General features: G+C 58.9%; 1 protein-coding gene across 7 annotated transcripts; it reads right to left on the reverse strand.

Moving 5' to 3' along the window:
- Nucleotides 1-118: 118 nt before the first annotated feature.
- On the reverse strand, nucleotides 119-15000 carry ANKRD24 (ankyrin repeat domain 24). 7 transcript variants are annotated; one of them, XM_025861342.1, is made up of 21 exons: nucleotides 14917-14997; nucleotides 14010-14096; nucleotides 13774-13904; nucleotides 13607-13695; nucleotides 12622-12686; nucleotides 12086-12143; nucleotides 10387-10457; nucleotides 10089-10195; nucleotides 9721-9908; nucleotides 9207-9235; nucleotides 8501-8581; nucleotides 8255-8362; nucleotides 7524-7568; nucleotides 7332-7430; nucleotides 6456-6528; nucleotides 6099-6217; nucleotides 4371-5924; nucleotides 2804-2971; nucleotides 1063-1188; nucleotides 640-705; nucleotides 119-480 (listed from the first exon to the last, which is right to left on the reverse strand). In XM_025861342.1, exons 1-21 carry the CDS (start codon nucleotides 14953-14955, stop codon nucleotides 403-405), a joined length of 3381 nt encoding a protein of 1126 aa, XP_025717127.1. In that variant the 5' UTR covers nucleotides 14956-14997; the 3' UTR covers nucleotides 119-402. The 7 variants fall into 7 exon arrangements, 6 of the variants coding, with proteins under 6 accessions (XP_025717127.1, XP_025717130.1, XP_025717126.1 ...); XM_025861345.2 differs by lacking the exon at nucleotides 14010-14096 and having other exon boundaries at nucleotides 14917-15000; XM_025861341.1 differs by lacking the exon at nucleotides 14917-14997 and having other exon boundaries at nucleotides 6456-6486; nucleotides 14010-14719.
- Between the last annotated feature and the right edge of the window lie 1182 nt (nucleotides 15001-16182).

The following is a 16182-nucleotide window of genomic DNA, read 5'->3' on the forward strand; positions in this document are numbered from 1 at the left end:
TTCCGGGGTCTGAGTCATTGGTGCAGGAGGTGAGTGCCTCACCTGCCAGTCCCTGCTCTAGGCCACCCCTCTCCTCCCTGCCGCGGGGGCCCAGCGATCAGGCCATACACATTCATCCTCTGCTCTGAGAGCTTTTATTCCCAGGGTCCGGGGTGCTGCCCGGTTACAGGACCGACAGGACCAGACATGGGAGAGGGGGCTCACAGATTCTCCGGTTGGGGCGGGGGCACAGTCAGGGCTGGGGATGACACCGGCCAGTGCATGTGGGGACCAGTGGGGCAGTGGACGCAGCTAAGTACAGTAGAGAAGGCCCAGGCTGGTGTCCGAGCTTAGAAGGTCAGCGCGTGAGCCTGGACGCCCCCACGCGTGAGCCTGGCGGGCAGAGGGTCAGTGCTGTGGTGCTCAGCGGCCCTGAGCTTGGAGTCTTTGCATCTGTAGGATCTGGCTCAGGATCCGCTGCACATCTTCATCCATCTGACCCTGGGATGGGGGGAAGCAGAGAGAGAGAGAGAGAGAGAGCCTGGGCACTCCTGCTCTGGCTTCCCGGTTCCCTCCCACCCCACCCCTGGAGGCCATGAATCTCTCCTCCTGTACAGATGGGAGAATGGGCCGGAGTGTTGGTGGCCAGGCGGGACTCACCTGAATGGCATACAGGAGGTGGCTCCTATACAAGGCCACCACTGCACTGTGGTTCCTGGCAGCCTGCTGTGAGTATGGGGGAGGGGTGCTTAGAAAAGCAGGTCCCCCCCCCAACACGCCCCAAAGCCCCCTTTACACCCAGAGCCCCTGCCCCAGTGTGACAGCTGCTAAAATCCTGAACTGCTGGGGCACCTGGGTGGCTCAGTCAGTTAAGAGGCTGCCTTTGGCTCAGGTCATGATCCCAGAGTCCTGGGATCGAGCCCCACATCGGGCTCTGTGCTCAGCGGGAAGCCTGCTTCTCCCTCTCCCACTCCCCCTGCTTGTGTTCCCTCTCTCACTGTCTCTCTGTCAAATAAATAAATAAAATCTTAAAAAAAAAAAAAAATCCTGAACTGCTTTCCTCCCCCTGCCCCATGTCCTCACCTTCAGCTGCTCCTGCAAGGCCTTGACCTGGCCTTGGAGGGCCTCCACCTCAGGGGTGCCTGGGGCCGCTGGCTGGTCCTTCAGGGCCTCCTTAAGACTGAAGACTTCCTTGGAGAGCTCTGTGATCTAGGCGGGGGGTTAGGGGGTCACCTACAGTCACCCTGAGCCTGGAGCCCAGGACATTGGACCTCCCTAGCACCTAGAGAAGAGGCTGGTGAGGGAAGGTCACATCCTAGAGGCTAGCAAACTCTGGCCCGCGGGAGTCTGGCCTGCGAGCTAAGAATGGCTCTCACATTTGTAAATGGTTGGGGGGGAAATGTTGAAAGAAAAATGATATTTCATGACATAGGAAAATTAAATCAAATTCCGAGCTCGTACATAAAATTTCATTGATGCGCTGCCAGGCCCATTCACCGACACGTCAGAGCCGAAAACATGGACTCTGGCTCTTTCCAGAAGTTTGCCGATCCTGTCACAGCCCCTCTTGCGGACTCTGGAAAGGGGAGGCTGACAGAACGGGAGGCCCAGAGCAGCCTGGCCTGGTGGGGCTGGGTCAGGCAGCCCTGGGCTTGGGTCCCTCCCTATGTCTTTCTTGCAGGAGATCTTGGGAAGACGACTTAACCCCTCTGAGCCTCAGTTTCCTTATCTGTAAAGGAAGGAGAATCACGGTTCTCACCTTGGCAGGTTACTGTGATTCTGAACGGAGGTTAAATCTACACTGTGCCTGGCAAACAGCAGGCACTCAATAAATGCTAAGCTTTATTATTATACTACAGATCAGAGGTTCTCAATCTCTGCCCCCAGGGAACCCCAGGCCATGTGTGGGGATGTCTGTGGTTGGCACATTGGGGGTGCTCCTGGCATGGAGGGGGTGGGGCCAGGGATGCTGCTCAGCCCCCCACAGTGCCTGGGACACCCCCCCCCCACAGAGAATGACCTGACCCCAGTGTCACTAGGTGCCAAGGGGGAGAGATCCTGCAACAAATAAACCGTAATCTCAACCACAACTTTATGTTCATTTTGCAGAAGGTGGTAACAGGCTCAGAAAGGTCAACTGACTTGTTCAAGGTCACACAGTGAGCTAGAGCTGGGGGACTCTATGCTGATGCACCTGGGGCTCTGGGAGTCACGTGCCTGTCCAATGAGCGAGCGCCCTGACGAGTCACCCGGACATGTCACCCTGGCCTCCCAGAGCCTCAGCTTTGCTCATCTAGAAAACAGAAATAAGAATGCCTTCTGGCTTTTGGGGTTAGAGGGAAATTAAAAGTGATAGTGTGTGAAAACCACCCAACTCGGTAGCTATGGCCTGCTGTCAACCATCATCGTTACTGAAGACCAGAACTTGGGAAGCTGGGCCCAAACGCTGGCTGAACCTCTGCGTGGCTGTGCGACCTCAGGCAAGTGGCATCCCCTCCCTGTGCCTTGCTTCTTCAAATGGGGACAGTAGGAGCACCGATCTTACAGGAACTTGATGTGAGGATTACATGTGTTAGTCCATGTCAAATACATAGCTCGGGGCCTGGCATGCAGTAAGTGCTCAATAAATGTTAACTGTGGTTATAATTCACAGTTAGAACAGTAGCCCCCGTGTCTGAGTTGTCCCCTTCCTCCTCTGTACCTCGGTCTCCCATCTAGAAAATGGGCTGATCTCCCAAGACTCGTTCATCTGGGACATTCTTGGATTTCCCCCAACCTCTGTTGGGTGGGAACCCCCAGGGGAGCACAGGGAAAGGGGACGCACCTTCCTGTCCTTCTCCTTGGCCATGTCCAGGGCCTCCTGGGCGCGGCTCTGGGCCTGGCGTGCCCGCTCGGCCTCGGTCCGTAGCCCCCACAGCTGCTGTTCTGCTGTGGCCAGTTTGGCCTCGGCCGCGTGCCGCTCACTCTTCATGAACAACGCCTCCCTCTGGACCTGCAGCCCAAGCCCATGCGTGACCCCGGGGACATGAGGACCCCAGAGTCTCCTGACCCTTCCATTCGGGCCCAAGGACATTCAAGCCCATTCTGATATCGAGGAGTTTGACTCAGGGAGTGCTGGGTTCTTCCCGGACACCACAAACATTCTGACCCATCCTTACACTCGTGACCTGTTAGCTGTGTGACCTCAGACAACTGACTCAACCTCTCTGTGTCTGTTTCCTCATATGGAAGATCAGGGTAACAGCAGCCCCCACTTCGCAGAGTAATTGTGAGGAGGAAATGGACAAATACAGGGCATGTGCTTAGAACAGAATCATTATTCTTCCAAGAAAATGCTCTTTTAAAATCAGTTAATTCTGGCTGCCACTTACTGATCTCTTATACTATGACTGCCCTAAATCATTTACAGAGATTAAAACATTCAATTTTCACCTGAGGATTCAGAAGTATTATTATCTCTGTCCCAGGGGTGAGTAAACAGAGGCACGGAGAGAAAAATGCTTTCCCAACAACAACTGATGAATGTGGCTTCTTATTCACATATTTTGTTATAACACCCGCCAGTTTTTGTGGAGATTTTTGTTTGTTTTTTAAGAGCAGAGACGGAATCAAATGTCCACCATGAGGGACAAAATTATACATATATTCCCTGGCCTTAAACCAACAACTCAGCATCAAAATCTACTGGGTTCAAAATATTAGATTAAAAATCTCTGGGCATAAATAACGTCCTTCTACTTTGGGGCTGAAACATCAAAAATGATCCAAAGACAAAATGACAAGCTCTAAACAGCCAACTAGAAGAACCACAGGGAGATTTCAGGCCAGCAGAGAAAATGGATGTCATAGTAAAAAAACATCAGGTTCCCTGCTCAGTGGGGAGCCTGCTTCTCCCTCTGTCCCTCCCCGTGCTTGTGCTCTCTCTCCCTCTCTCTCTCTCTCAAATAAAGTCTTTTTTTTTTTAAGATTTTATTTATTTATATGACAGAGAGAGAGCACAAGCAGAGAGAGAGGAAGAAGCAGGCTCTCCGCTGAGCAGGGAGCCCGATGCAGAACTCGATCCCAGGACCCTGGGATCATGACCTGAGCGGAAGGCAGATGCTTAACCAACTGAGCCACCCAGGCGCCCCTCAAATAAATAAAGTCTTAAAAAAAAAAAAAAAAAAAGGAAAAGAAAAAGTAAGTTGATGGGGTCAAAATAGCCAAAGGTTTTTAAGAAAAGATAACACAAGTTGAGATGTCCAAGAGCTCAGAACGGTTTCGGGGTCAGCCACCCACCCAGAAATGCAAACAGGGTCAGGTGTCTACAGGACGGGTCAGGCCGCCAAGCTGCTGCTGGCTGGGCTGGGACTGGGCTGCGCTGGGCGGGGGCCTGGCCTGGCCACGCTCACCTGGAAGACCTCGGCGCTGGTCTTCTCATGCCGTCGCCCCAGCTCCTCCAGCTGCCCCTCCAGCCGGGCCACGTCAGCCTGCAAGGCGCCCACGATGCGCTCGTGCTCCAGGCTGGCCACGCCCCCCACACGCTCCCGCTCCAGCTCGGCCCGCAGCCGGGCGGCCTCCTTGCCCGTGGCCACCACCTCCCGCTCCAGGCTGGCCGCCCGGCCCCGCAACTCAAGGGCCTCCTCCTGCAGCCGGCGGTGCTCGGAGGCCGGCACCGCCGACTGACGCAGGGCCTCGGAAGCCTCGCGCAGCTCGGCCAGGCCCTGCCGAGCCTCCTCGCAGGCGGCGGCCAGCTCAGCCGCTCGGGCCTCAGCTGCATCCCGTGCTCGGCCCAGCTCAGCGGCCACAGCCTGCTGCCGCTCCCCGGCGGCGGTGGCCGTGGCCAGCTGCTCCCGCAGCACCTGCAGCTCCCGGCTCTGCTCCAGCCGCACCTCCTCCCGCCGCTCCAGCTCTGCCCGCAGGCCCCGGGCCTCCTCCTCGGCCAGCAGCCGGCCAGCCCGGGCCTCGTCCAGCCAGGCTGAGGCCGCCTCCAGCTGCCGGAGGCGGGCGTCCCGCACTCCGAGGTCCTCCCGGGCCTGCTCCAGGGCGGCCCGCAGCTGGACCACGTCACTGCCCCCAGCAGCTTCGCCGCCCTCAGCCTGGCGCACCCGCTCCCGGAGCAGGCCGGCCTCCGCCTCTACGGCCTGGCACTTGCCGTGGGCCGCCTCCAGCTCGGCGGCCGCCTCCCGCTCCCGCTGCCAGAGTGCCTCCTCCAAGCCGCGAATCCGGGTCTCCAGCTCTGCCTGCAGCTGTTCGGAAGCCTCTGCAGCACCAGGGTGGAGGACCGGGCCCGGGGAGGCCTTCGGGACTGCGGCCCCCACCGCTGTGGCCTCCACATGCGTGGTCTCTGCGCCTGCAGGCTCGGCCTCCACGCCGCCTGCTCTGCTGGCCCTCATTTCCCGTTCCTCTGCTTTCGGCTTTGTGGCCTCGGCTCCCCTGGCCTTTGCTTCTGGATTTCCTCCCTCTTCCAGAGCCTCCGGTTCTGTGGCCTCGCCCCCCGTGGCCTTTGCCTCTGGATTTCCTCCCTCTTCCAGAGCCTCGGGTTCTGTGGCCTTGGCCCGCATGGGTTTTGTTTCTGTGGCTTCGGTGTCCATGGGTTTTGTTTCTGTGGCCTCGGCCCCCGTGGATTTTGCCTCTGTGGCCTCAGCCCCCACAGAAGCTGCTTCCACAGATTCCACGCCTGTCGCCCCTTCGTCTGTGGTCTCAGCTCCGTTCACTTTGGATCCCAGAGCCGTGGCGCCGTCCAGCTCCATTTCCATTGGCCCATTCCTGGTGGTCTTGCCTCCCGTGGCCCTGCCCTCCCCAGGGGCGCCCCATGTTTCCTGCCGCTCCAGTGCCCGCAGAGCCTCGGCATGCTGCCTGCGGAGCTGGTCGAACTCAGCCCGAAGACAGTCGTAGAGGGCCAGAGGGACGACCTCGGCCGAGCCGTTCACCTCCATCTCGTCGTTCTCGAAGCTCTCCAGGATCTGGGAGGTAGTGGGGAGCTGGCAGGAGCTTGTGGCCATGGGGGCTCAGAGTGGCACTGCCACCTTCCCTGCCCACAGACTCAGCGTGTACCCACCCCGACCCCCGCCGGGGAACAACCCCTCAGGTCCTCAGATCTGTCCCCATCCCACCCTCCAGGGCCTCAGTTTCCCCACCTGGACCTTCTCCATCAGCTCCTGGTTTTGTCTGGTGAGTGCAGCCACCTGCTCCTGCAGTGAGGCCAAGAGCTCCTGGGCTGAGGGGCTTAGCCGTTTGGAGAGCAGAGCCTCGGCCCCTGGTGGGCGCACAGAGTCAGCCCCGCGTGTCCTGGGCCACAGGGGATGGGAACTAGGGGTCTGGAGCAGGGGGTCAGAGCCCCCAAGGCAAGCAGGTGGAATGGATAATGGGTGGGGGCCGACCTCCCTCCCAGCTTCAAACTCTCTCCATGCCTGTGGGTCGAGGCTCCATTTCCAGGGGCCCCAGGGTCAAGGTGGACAGGGGTGCATGGAGGGAGGACGGGGGTGGGGGCTCACCTGGAAAGTCAGACAGTTCGCCCTCCTCATCCTGCAGAGTGGCCACATCATAGCTGGTGTTCTCCCGCTCATTCTGGGGGGGCGGACAGGGTCCGGCACCAGTAGTACCCCCTTCCCAGCCCCAAACCCGCCCCCAAGAATCTAGAGAGGACAGGGGAATTCACGTGTCCTCATCGCTCCCCAGGAGCATCGGACCGGCCGTGTCTGGGCCACAGCGTTTGCTGAGTGCCAGCTGTGTGCCATGGGGCTACGCTGGGCTCCCCGGGAAGGGCAGGGAACAGCCCAGCCACCGCGCATGTGAGTATGGACAGCTCAGGGTTCATGGGTCTGTGGTGAGCACGGGGGTGTCGCGTGGCCCCCCGCCCCCCCGTGTGAGTTCCTGTGACTGTGTGTGATTTTGTGCTTGTGTTTTAGTCTGTTGTGTGTGTGATTGCTTTGTGCTTGTGGATATGGGTGGGTCTGTGTGCATGAGGACAGGTGCACGCGGATGTTTGTGTAATCACGTATTGGGGGAAATATTTGTGCGTGTACCTGGGTTTGTGGGTGTGTCGTCTGTGTGGGATGGAGGAGCGTGTGTTGTGTAGGCGCCAGTATTTCTGGTGTGCATGTGGGAGTAAGCGTTCATCACGGATGCTTGCTGCAGTCACCGGTTTAATGTGCAAGACCACGTGTGTGAGCGCGGCTGTTCATCTCTGCGTGTCCCGGCTCCGTGTCTGGAGAAGTGTCCACTCTGCGCACGTACATGTGTGGGTGTGTTGTCTGTTGTCTGTGATGGTGCGTTTGTAGGTTTGACTGCGTATGTCCCCGTGAGAGTCTGTACCTATACTGGTGTGGCTGCCCCATAACCACAGCGCGAGAGGCCCCGCCCCCGCCCACCTCTAGCAGGGACAGCCGGCTCTGCAGACTCTCCACCTCCCGTCCCAGGCTCTCCTTCTCCTCCTGCTTCTCAGCCAGCAGCTGCTGCAGCTCTTGCACCTGGAAGGGGGGCGGCAGCAGGGGGGCTTGGCCAGCCTTGGGGAGGAAACACGGGTGGCTGAGGGGCTGGCTCTCTCCGCACCTGCCACTTACCTGTCTCTCCAGGCTGTGGAGGGAGCTGGCCTCTGCCTCTGGCAGCTGGTGGGAAGAAGGGGGGGGACAGGGCTTGAATCTGGGTTGGGGGTCGTTCCCACCCCACCTCCGTGGTAGCCCCCCATCCCCACCACAGCCAGTGGTTGTGCGCCTACTGCGCACCCAGCACCTTCCTCTGCCCCCTGACTCATCACTAAGGATTTATTGAGTGTCAGACCCTGTTTTGGGACCACTCATTCACTCGCTCACTCTAATACCCGTTCTTCCAATAAACATCAAGTGAATCCTGTGAGCCAGTCATGGTCAACCATGCCTATCCTCGTGGGCTTAGAGTCAAATGGGTGAACGTGAATAAAATACATGGCATGCCCAATAGCATGAATAAAAATAAAGGGAACTAGGAAGTGAGTGGGAGCTGTGACAATTTTAAATAAGGTAGGCAAGGGAGGTGTCTTTGGCAAGTGGTTTCTGAGCAAAGACCTAAAGGAAAAGAGGGAGGGAGCCACAGAAGCATCTGGGGAAGAGTGTTCCAAGCAGAGGGCACAGCACATGCAAAGGCCCTGGGGCAGGACCAGGCCTGGAACACTGGGGGAACAGCAAAGAGGCCCGTGTGGCTGGAGCGGAGTAAGTGTGGGTAAAGAGACGGAGGCGGGAGCTAGGAGAGGTAAGAACTGCAGAACTGCACCCCACCCCAGGCTTAGCCCTAGGCCCGTATCTCTGTGGCCCCTCACCTCCTGCTTCCTCTGTTCCTGGTGCTGCTCCAGGCCCCGGATCTTCTGCAGCAGGCGGCCCCTCTCCTGTCGCAGCCGCACGATCTCCTCGTAGGCATCTTGATCATCCTGTTTCCTCCGCCCCAGGGACCCACCACCTTCACATGAGGCCCACGGGCTGTCCCCTCCCATACCTGAGCCAGAGCTTCCTCCCCTCCTGCCTGCCCCTGTTCCTCCCCGCCATGGCCTGGCCGGGGCATCTCTCACCGGCACGGGGATGCTGGCAGGGGGCTGAGGTGCTTTCCGCTTCTTGGGAGCCCCTCGCTTTTCATGGCTGGACACAGAGTTCTGAGGGAAGGGGTGACAGGGGCACATGGGGGATATGGCAGCCTCCCACCCAAATATGCCAGCCCAGGCCCACTGTCATCAGCCCCAAATTGGCCCTCACTTCCTGTGTGACCCTGAGCAAGTCCCTGGCTCTCCCTGGTCCTCACTGATCCCAGCACAGAAGAGGCCACACTTCCTGAGAGTTCCAGGTCTTATGCTTCACTCTCTGTCCCTCTTTGTGCCTTGGTACGTGGTACTAGACCAGATTGTCGACAAGTTCCCCTTCCCTGTGGAGCTGAGATGCTGTAGGGCCGGGAGAGAGAAAGGGGCCAGACCTGCCTTCTTCCCTGACCTACACCAGCCCTCACCAAACTCAGTTCCCTCCACCGCCCCACCCCGGCCCCATGATTTGGCCCCATCCCCGCAGTGTTCTCACCCAGTTCTGAGACTTATGCTGTGGGTGTTGCTGTCGCTTTGGTGGCAGCATACCCTGAAGGTGGCATTCATCCCAAACAGGTCTTCCTAGGTCATAACCCTGGGACAGAAGTCCGTCTCCTCCTTTTCCCATAAAGCTTGGGGCAAGGGTGGGTGGGGGAGGCGGTGCGTGCAGGGGGAGGGGACTCATTCACTGCTTAGAGATCCGTACCTGAGATGATGCCTCGCCTGAGTCATCCTCTAGGAGGGCAGGGAAGAGAGGGAAGCAGGGTCAGGCACTCTGTTTTAGGGGCTCCATTCCCAGCCCTAAGAGGACACTAGCGAGGGGACTTATGGCTGGGGGGGGCTCCCAATTCCCCGAGAATCAGGATTTTGAAAGTAGGACTCAGCTACTTTTGCAGATGCTAATAGAAGGGCCCTTGGAACTCTCAGAAGGGGAGGACCGTGGCACCTCCAGGACGGTGCAAGTAGGGGTGCCAATTCTTAGGAAAGGCAAAGACCCAAGGATAAGGATGGCTCAGGAAAGCAGAGTGGATCCCTAGATTAATCTGAAAGCTCTGGGGCTCCTTGAAACTGTTCTGAGTAGCATCAGGGGACACACGAAACCTCCCGTAATGCAGCCAATAGAGATACCTTGAAACTATCTACAGTAGGGAAAGGGGTGACAAGAAACTGCTTGGAAGGAGATGGGGGGGCCTGAAATTGCATAGGCGAGGCTTGCATACCACTGGGTGGTGAAGGGCGCTGGGCTGCCTCCTGCAAGAGGTGCAGGATGAGTTTGTCTCCTGCTAGGGCTCCGTAGTGAGCAGCATCCTGGCCCAGTGCGTCGGTGATGCCTGGTTGGGCCCCACCCTGCAGCAGCACCTCCACTGTTTCGGGGCTGGCCCCCTCACAGGCCAGCATCAGGGCTGTCCTACCAGGAGAGGGGGCTACTGAGGAAGCGAGGGCATTCTCACACCTCCAAGCCCTCCTCCACACCCAGGCTGGGTGGGTGGGGGGGAGGGTCAGCTAGATTCCCCCACCCACAGACGTTAAGAGACTTGCCCAAGGTCACACGGCATACAACGGACTAACTGGGAGGGGAGCTACTCACCTGCCCTGGAGGTCCTGGTCATTTGCAGCTGCCCCCTGCTGCAGGAGAAGGCGGCACAAATCTGTGTGACACATCTGAGCCGCTATGAGAAGGGGCGTTGTACCTGACTGGTGGGAATTAGGGGAAAGATAAGACAAAAGGTGAGCGGCTGATCTTGGGAGGTAGGGAAGCCTATATGAGTGCCCCTGAACTTCACTCCAGACCTTTTCACACTTTTTAAAGGGTGCCTGGGATGCTGCCACTTGGTGACGGTGTACCTCAAATACAGCATCTTCCCAAAAAGATCCCAGAGGCTCACCCGATCTCGGGGATTCAGACGTGCCTTGAAGGAGCAAAGCATTTCTGAGCAGGAGAGGCAGCCACCGGCCGCTGGAAAAAGAGGGAGGGTATGTAGGCAAGGTTTAGATATTTTCTGGGGGCTTTCTGCCGAACGTGATTCTTACTCCTTATTTCATGAGAAGTTCCCACCTTCCCTGGGAGGACAATGGCGAAGGTATGACTCCTATGTTACAGATGGGGAAACTGAGGTCCAGCCAGGTCCATGGTCAGCCAGTAGGGTCAGAGACCGAGCTATGATTAGGTCTGCTAACCTGCTGTCCCAAGCTCTTTCCACATTCCATCATGGTTCCCTCTTTTTTTTTTTTAAAAAGATTTTATTTATTTTATTTAAGAGAGAGAATGACATAGAGAGCATGAGAGGGGGGAGGGTCAGAGGGAGACGCAGACTCCCCGCTGAGCAGGGAGCCCGATGTGGGACTCGATCCCGGGACTCCAGGATCATGACCTGAGCCGAAGGCAGTCGCTTAACCAACTGAGCCACTCAGGCGCCCTCATGGTTCCCTCTTAAGGTGGACCTTTTGACTAATGTTTATGTATTTCCTCTCTTTGATTTAACTGGCATTCTGTACCTGCCATGCACCAAACCTCATACAGAGAGTGTTAATGTTTGCTGGAGGGATCAGACGGTCAGCGGAGACTGGGTGGGCTTCTCGGGGTTGGGTCTGAGTTCTGAGTTTTGAAGGTGAAAGGGGGAGGGTAGAGTTTTCTTAGTAGGCAAGGGCTGTGAAGTGGGGGAAGAGCATGGTAAGGTCAAGGAAGTGGGAGACAGTGTGCATGTCCAGAGCCGTAAAGAAAGGAGGAAGGGTTTCATGCTAGGGGGTCACTGGAAAAGTCAACAAGCTCTATCTGATGACCTGCTGTGTGCCTGAGGGGGTATGGCATTTTGTTTTCTGCTGTAGTCCCCACGCTTAGAACAGAGCCTGACTGACACACAGAGCAGGAACTTAAATATTTACTGCATGAAAAAACCTAGTGCGCTTCCAGTGCGACCAAAGGCATCACTACCACTAGGTGGCAGCATACTCCAACTGCAGGGAAGTTCTAACCAGTGATTAAAACCCCAAAGCAAACACAAATGTGTTCCGTGTTCCCAAAAGGTCAGACGTTTCTTGAGTCATTAGTGAAAGTCATTCCCCAATCTCACAGGCATGGTGGACAGATGCTGGGCTGACATCTGGTTCTGGCAGGTGGGTCCTTTCCCCTCCCTCATGAAGGAGTTTGGATTTAATGATTTCTAAGGATGCCTGGACCTTTGGTCTTCCTGAGATCCCCTAGGATTTGGTCAAAGGAGATTGTACTCTGGTCACACACACCCCCCAAGACTGCCATCATGCAGTCACCCATGACACACCCAGTGTCACCCAGGCCTGGCAAACATCAGGCTGTGCTTTGGAGTGAGACAGCCTGGGTCTTCCCTACTTTCTTGTGGGCGAGCCTCAATCACCCTTCCTGTCCCGTGGGGTGACTGTCTGTGGCTCAAAGGGTTGCTGAATATTAATGCTGAGCCCCAGGGCCTGGCACACAGCAGGTACTCGGTGAGGAAGGAGAAGGAAGGAAGCGGAAGGTTCATGGTAGGTCCCCAGGGCCCCGGGTAGAAGAATCCCCAGCCTAGCACCCGCTGGGTCATGGTGGGCGGGGCGAGGCTGGGCTGCACCCACCTGCATGATGCAGGGCCGTCCACCCACTGCTGTCCACAATATCCACCACGCAGGACGCCTGTGGGGGAGGGGTGCGGGTCACTGGAGGTTCTCTAGGAACTGCCCCTTCTTAGGCTGTGCCAGAGTTCAGACTCCTAGCCTTAGCTCTTCTCTCCCCCTTCTCCTCACAGGCCCCCAAGTGACTTGGCTTTTATGAAAACTGGTGAGAAAGTGGAAATTGCTGGGAGCTTGGGAGAAGCTGAGGGTTTGGGGGCTGGGTGGGGGCTCTGAGAGTGATGGTGGCTAAGAACTACCTAGGGTTTGGGGAGAAGCTGGGGCTCAGGAGATAGTCTGGTACTGGAAGTATCGGGACACTCAGGGAGTAGCTGGTTGGCCAGGGAGTAGCTGGGGCTCAGCAGTAAAAGAGGTTAAGACATATCTAGGATTCGGGGAGTATCTAGGGGCTTGGGGATTTCTAGAACTTGGGAGGGAGGTAGGGGCCAGAGGAAGGTAGCATCTAGGGTTGAGGGAGGAGCTGATACAAGAAAGTAAATGACCTGTAGCAGTTGCTTCAAGCACTGTGGGTGCCCATACTTGGCGGCCAGGTGGAGGGCATTGTAACCTGAAAGGCAGGGAGTGTCTGCTTGGGCTCCACACACTCAAGGAGCTTCTGGCCATTCTCCAAACCTGTGTCAACTATTTGTAATGAGCTTCCCCGCGTCCAGTAAGTTCCCGACCCCCAGGTACTTCTCCAAACCATGCTACTCCGTGGCCAGAGACTCTCCAAGCTCCAGCTAGTCTGCATCCCAGCCTACACTCCACTCCCGTGCATTCCTCAAGCCCTCCTGCCCCGGCGACTCCCCACGTCCCCAGCTACTCTATATGCTCAATGCCACTGCCCCTGAGAATCCAGCTGCCCTATATGTTCCCGCCAGTCTGTAAACCCTTGCTATTCCACAGGCTCTTTCCCTGTCATCTTTGATACTCCAGAGACCCTCAGAGGCTCCACACATCCCGGCTATGTCTCCTATGTTGCCCCAAAGCTTCAGACATGGCTATGCCCCACGCCTAGTTACCTCCTGAGCTCCAGCTATCCTCTCTGGCGGTGCAGTCTATCTCAGGGCCCTAGTCAAGCCATACACCCAGATTCTCCTTTTGTCCCAGCTACTCCCAGAGCTCCAGCTATTCAACATACCTGAGATACTACCCCCTAACCTCTACTTGCTAGTCTCCTGTCTCCAGATACTTCTCAAGCTCAGGTACTCCTCTGTTCCAGCTACTTCCTCGGACTTAACCACTACCTGAGTCCTGGCCACTCCCCGACCACAAGCTGTCGACTGACCCTGATTGGTGCCAGCTAGAGTCTTTTTCCTTGGGCACTGCAGCCCGACACGTCCCTGTGCCTTCCTGGGAGCACTGAAAGGAACTCTCCCCCTTTTTCACCAGGTCACTGAAGCCAGGGGAGCAGGGCCCCACTGGACCCTCAGGCTGGGCACCTGGTCTGAGTTCCTCATCCCTCCCCCAGGGCCCGGCAGGCGGTACCTGCCCCATCTGTGCTCATGACGTTGGCACCGTGAGCCAGCATCACCTCTAGGCAGCTGGTTGCACCCCTCATGGCAGCCAGGTGGAATCTGGAGGTCAGAGATCGGGGATCAGCTGCAGGATGGCTGTGCCTCGTCCCTCACACCCCCCAGGGCATGGGCACTCACGCGGACTTGCCCTCGGGGTCCAGCTTCGTGGGCACCAGCCCCTTCCGGGTGATGAGGGCGGCCACCCGCGCTACGTCATTGCTCTCCACAGCCTGCAGCAGACGCTCATCACTTTTGCCCCACTCCTGGCTCTGCGGGGCACACCCAGAGGGTCGTGGGGCCAAGCGATCACTGCCCCCTCCCCGCTCCCCCTGGCCGGAGCTCCCAGGCTTCACCACCTGCCCCTGGGCACTTGCCTGGCGCCTGCCTCTGGCTGCCGGCTTCGGGATGGGGCAGGGGCCGCAGGGCGGGCAGGAGCCAAGGTCAGTGGGGCTGAGCCGCAGCTGCAGGGGGAGGTAGTCCTGGGGAAGGGGTCTGAGACAGCATCCCCCCAGTCTGCATCCCCCAGCATCTGCCCCCAGGTCCATCCTACACCCACTACCGGCATCATCCTTTTAAATTTCCCCCAGATCAGCACCCAGCCGGTCTTTTAGTGAAAACCCCCTTTCCAACATCACCCCCACCTCCAAAATCTTCCCAGAAGAGCCCCTAAAAGGGTCCCTTTAAATGTCCTTCAGAACTGTCCTCTGTCATTCATCCTTCTTAAACTGACCCCAAAATGCCACAATTGTCCCCCAAATGTTCCAAGATCTGTTCCCCAAAAACTTACTTAGCATGTAATGCATTCCAAAATGTCATCCTCAAATTCCTTAAGTTTCTCCAAAATCATCCCCCTAAATGACCCCAACATCTGTCCTAAAAATGTCCTTCCAAAAAATTCCCTTGAATGTTTTCTGAAATTGTTCTCCAAATGTCAATATATTTTCCCCAAAATGATCCCTCAAAATATAGTCCAAATTGTCCCCTCAAACGAACCCACCCAAAACTGTTCCCCAAAACTGTCCCTCCATATGTCCTCTAAATTTTCCAGTGTTCCCATCTGTTCTCAAAACTGCCTCCCAGAACGTCCCCATGTCTCCCCAAATGTCCCACCCACCCCCAACCTCTGCCCCCTTCCCCCGCAACCCCCTCACTCCGGGTCCTCCCCGGGTCTGGGGCGGGGGTCCAGGCCGGGAGCGGCCAGGGGCGGGGAGGGGCGGAGTGGGGAGGGGAGAGTAAGGGCCCGAGCCCCGCCCGCTCCCGCGCCCCCTCCCCTGGCCCTACCGCGGAGGAGGCGGCGGCGCACACGCACAGCTGCTTCATGGCGGCCAGGGCGCCGGGTGCCGGGCTAGGTGCTCCGGGAGGCGACCGGGCCGGAAGGGGGTTTGGGAGGGGCTGGGGGGGCCCGAGGGAGGGACTGGGGGTGTTGGAGGGAGGGGCTGGGGAGTCCGGAGGGAGGGGCTGGAGGGGACCCGGAGGGAGGGGCTGGGGCCTGGGCGGGGGTCCGGAGGGAGGGGCTGGAGGACCCGGAGGGTGGGGCTGGAGGGGGCCCGGAGGGAGGGGCAGGGGGGACACGGAAGGTGGGGCTGGAGGGGGCCCGGAGGGAAGGGCTTGGGGGAGCCCGGAGGGTGGGACAGGGGGCTGGAGGGGGCGGGGAGGAGGGGCTGGAGGGCGCTGGAGGGAAGGTCCGGAGGGAGGGGCAGGGGGCACCCGGAGGGAGGGGCTGGGGGAGCCCCGAGGGGGTGGCAGGGGGCTGGAGGGGGTCCGGAGGGAGGGGCTGGGGGACCCAGAGGGAGGGGCTGGAGGGGGCCGGGAGGAGGGGCTGGAGGGCGCTGGAGGGAGGGTCCGGAGGGAGGGGCTGGGAGGGTTCCGGAGAGAGGGACTGCGGGGTTGGAGGGAGGAGCTGGGGGAGCCTGGAGGGAGGGGCTGGAGAGGGTCTAGAGGGAGGGGCCAAGAGGACCCGGAGGGAGGGGCGGGGGGCTGAAGGGGGGCCCGACGGGAGGGGCTGGAGGGCGCTGGAGGGAGGGTCCGGAGGGAGGGGCCGGGGGGCCGAGGGAGGGCCCGGAAGGAGGGGCTACGGGGGGCCGGAGGGAGGGGATGCAGGGCGCTGGAGGGAGGGGCTGGGGGGTCCGGAGGGAGGAACTTGGGGGGGGGGACTCGACGGAGGGGTGGGGGTCCGGCGGAGCTCTGCCGCACGGCCCGCGCGCCCCGCCCCCTCCTGGGGGTCCCGCCCCCACGGTGGGGGTCGTGTCGGGGAGGGGCTAGGCTCTGAGACCAGGTGCCGCCTGGGCACTCCCCGACCTTCCTGCCTGGAGGAGGATGCGGCCAAGGAGGCCGGCTCCCTTGCCCCCGCGGGCTGCCCGCTGGATCTCCAGGGACCCGCCCGCAGCGTCTCCGCCTCGTCCGAGCTGGCCGCGGGTCGCAGGTGACTCCGGGCCGGAGTCCCCGGCAGCCAGAGCTTCCCACTCTGCCGGGCCATCATGCACTCACGCAGCAGGGGGACCCAGCAGGGTGGCAAACTTGAATCTGAATCCAGGGCCCTATCCCCAG

Source organism: Callorhinus ursinus, unplaced genomic scaffold, assembly GCF_003265705.2.
Source record: "Callorhinus ursinus isolate GAN/ISIS: 27379988/994484 unplaced genomic scaffold, GSC_fseal_2.0 scaffold77, whole genome shotgun sequence".
NCBI classification, from domain to species: domain Eukaryota; kingdom Metazoa; phylum Chordata; class Mammalia; order Carnivora; family Otariidae; genus Callorhinus; species Callorhinus ursinus.

Excerpts from the sequence above, each read along its gene's own strand:
- ANKRD24 (XM_025861339.1), bottom strand. The coding sequence starts at position 14,180 with ATGGACCTGGGGGCAGATGCTGGGGGATGCAGACTGGGGGGATGCTGT. Across the intron at positions 12,144-12,621 it reads GCTTGAAGCAACTGCTACAG|GCGTCCTGCGTGGTGGATAT; the intron begins GTCATTTACTTT and ends CCTCCCCCACAG. Across the intron at positions 10,196-10,386 it reads GTCTGAATCCCCGAGATCGG|TCAGGTACAACGCCCCTTCT; the intron begins GTGAGCCTCTGG and ends AATTCCCACCAG.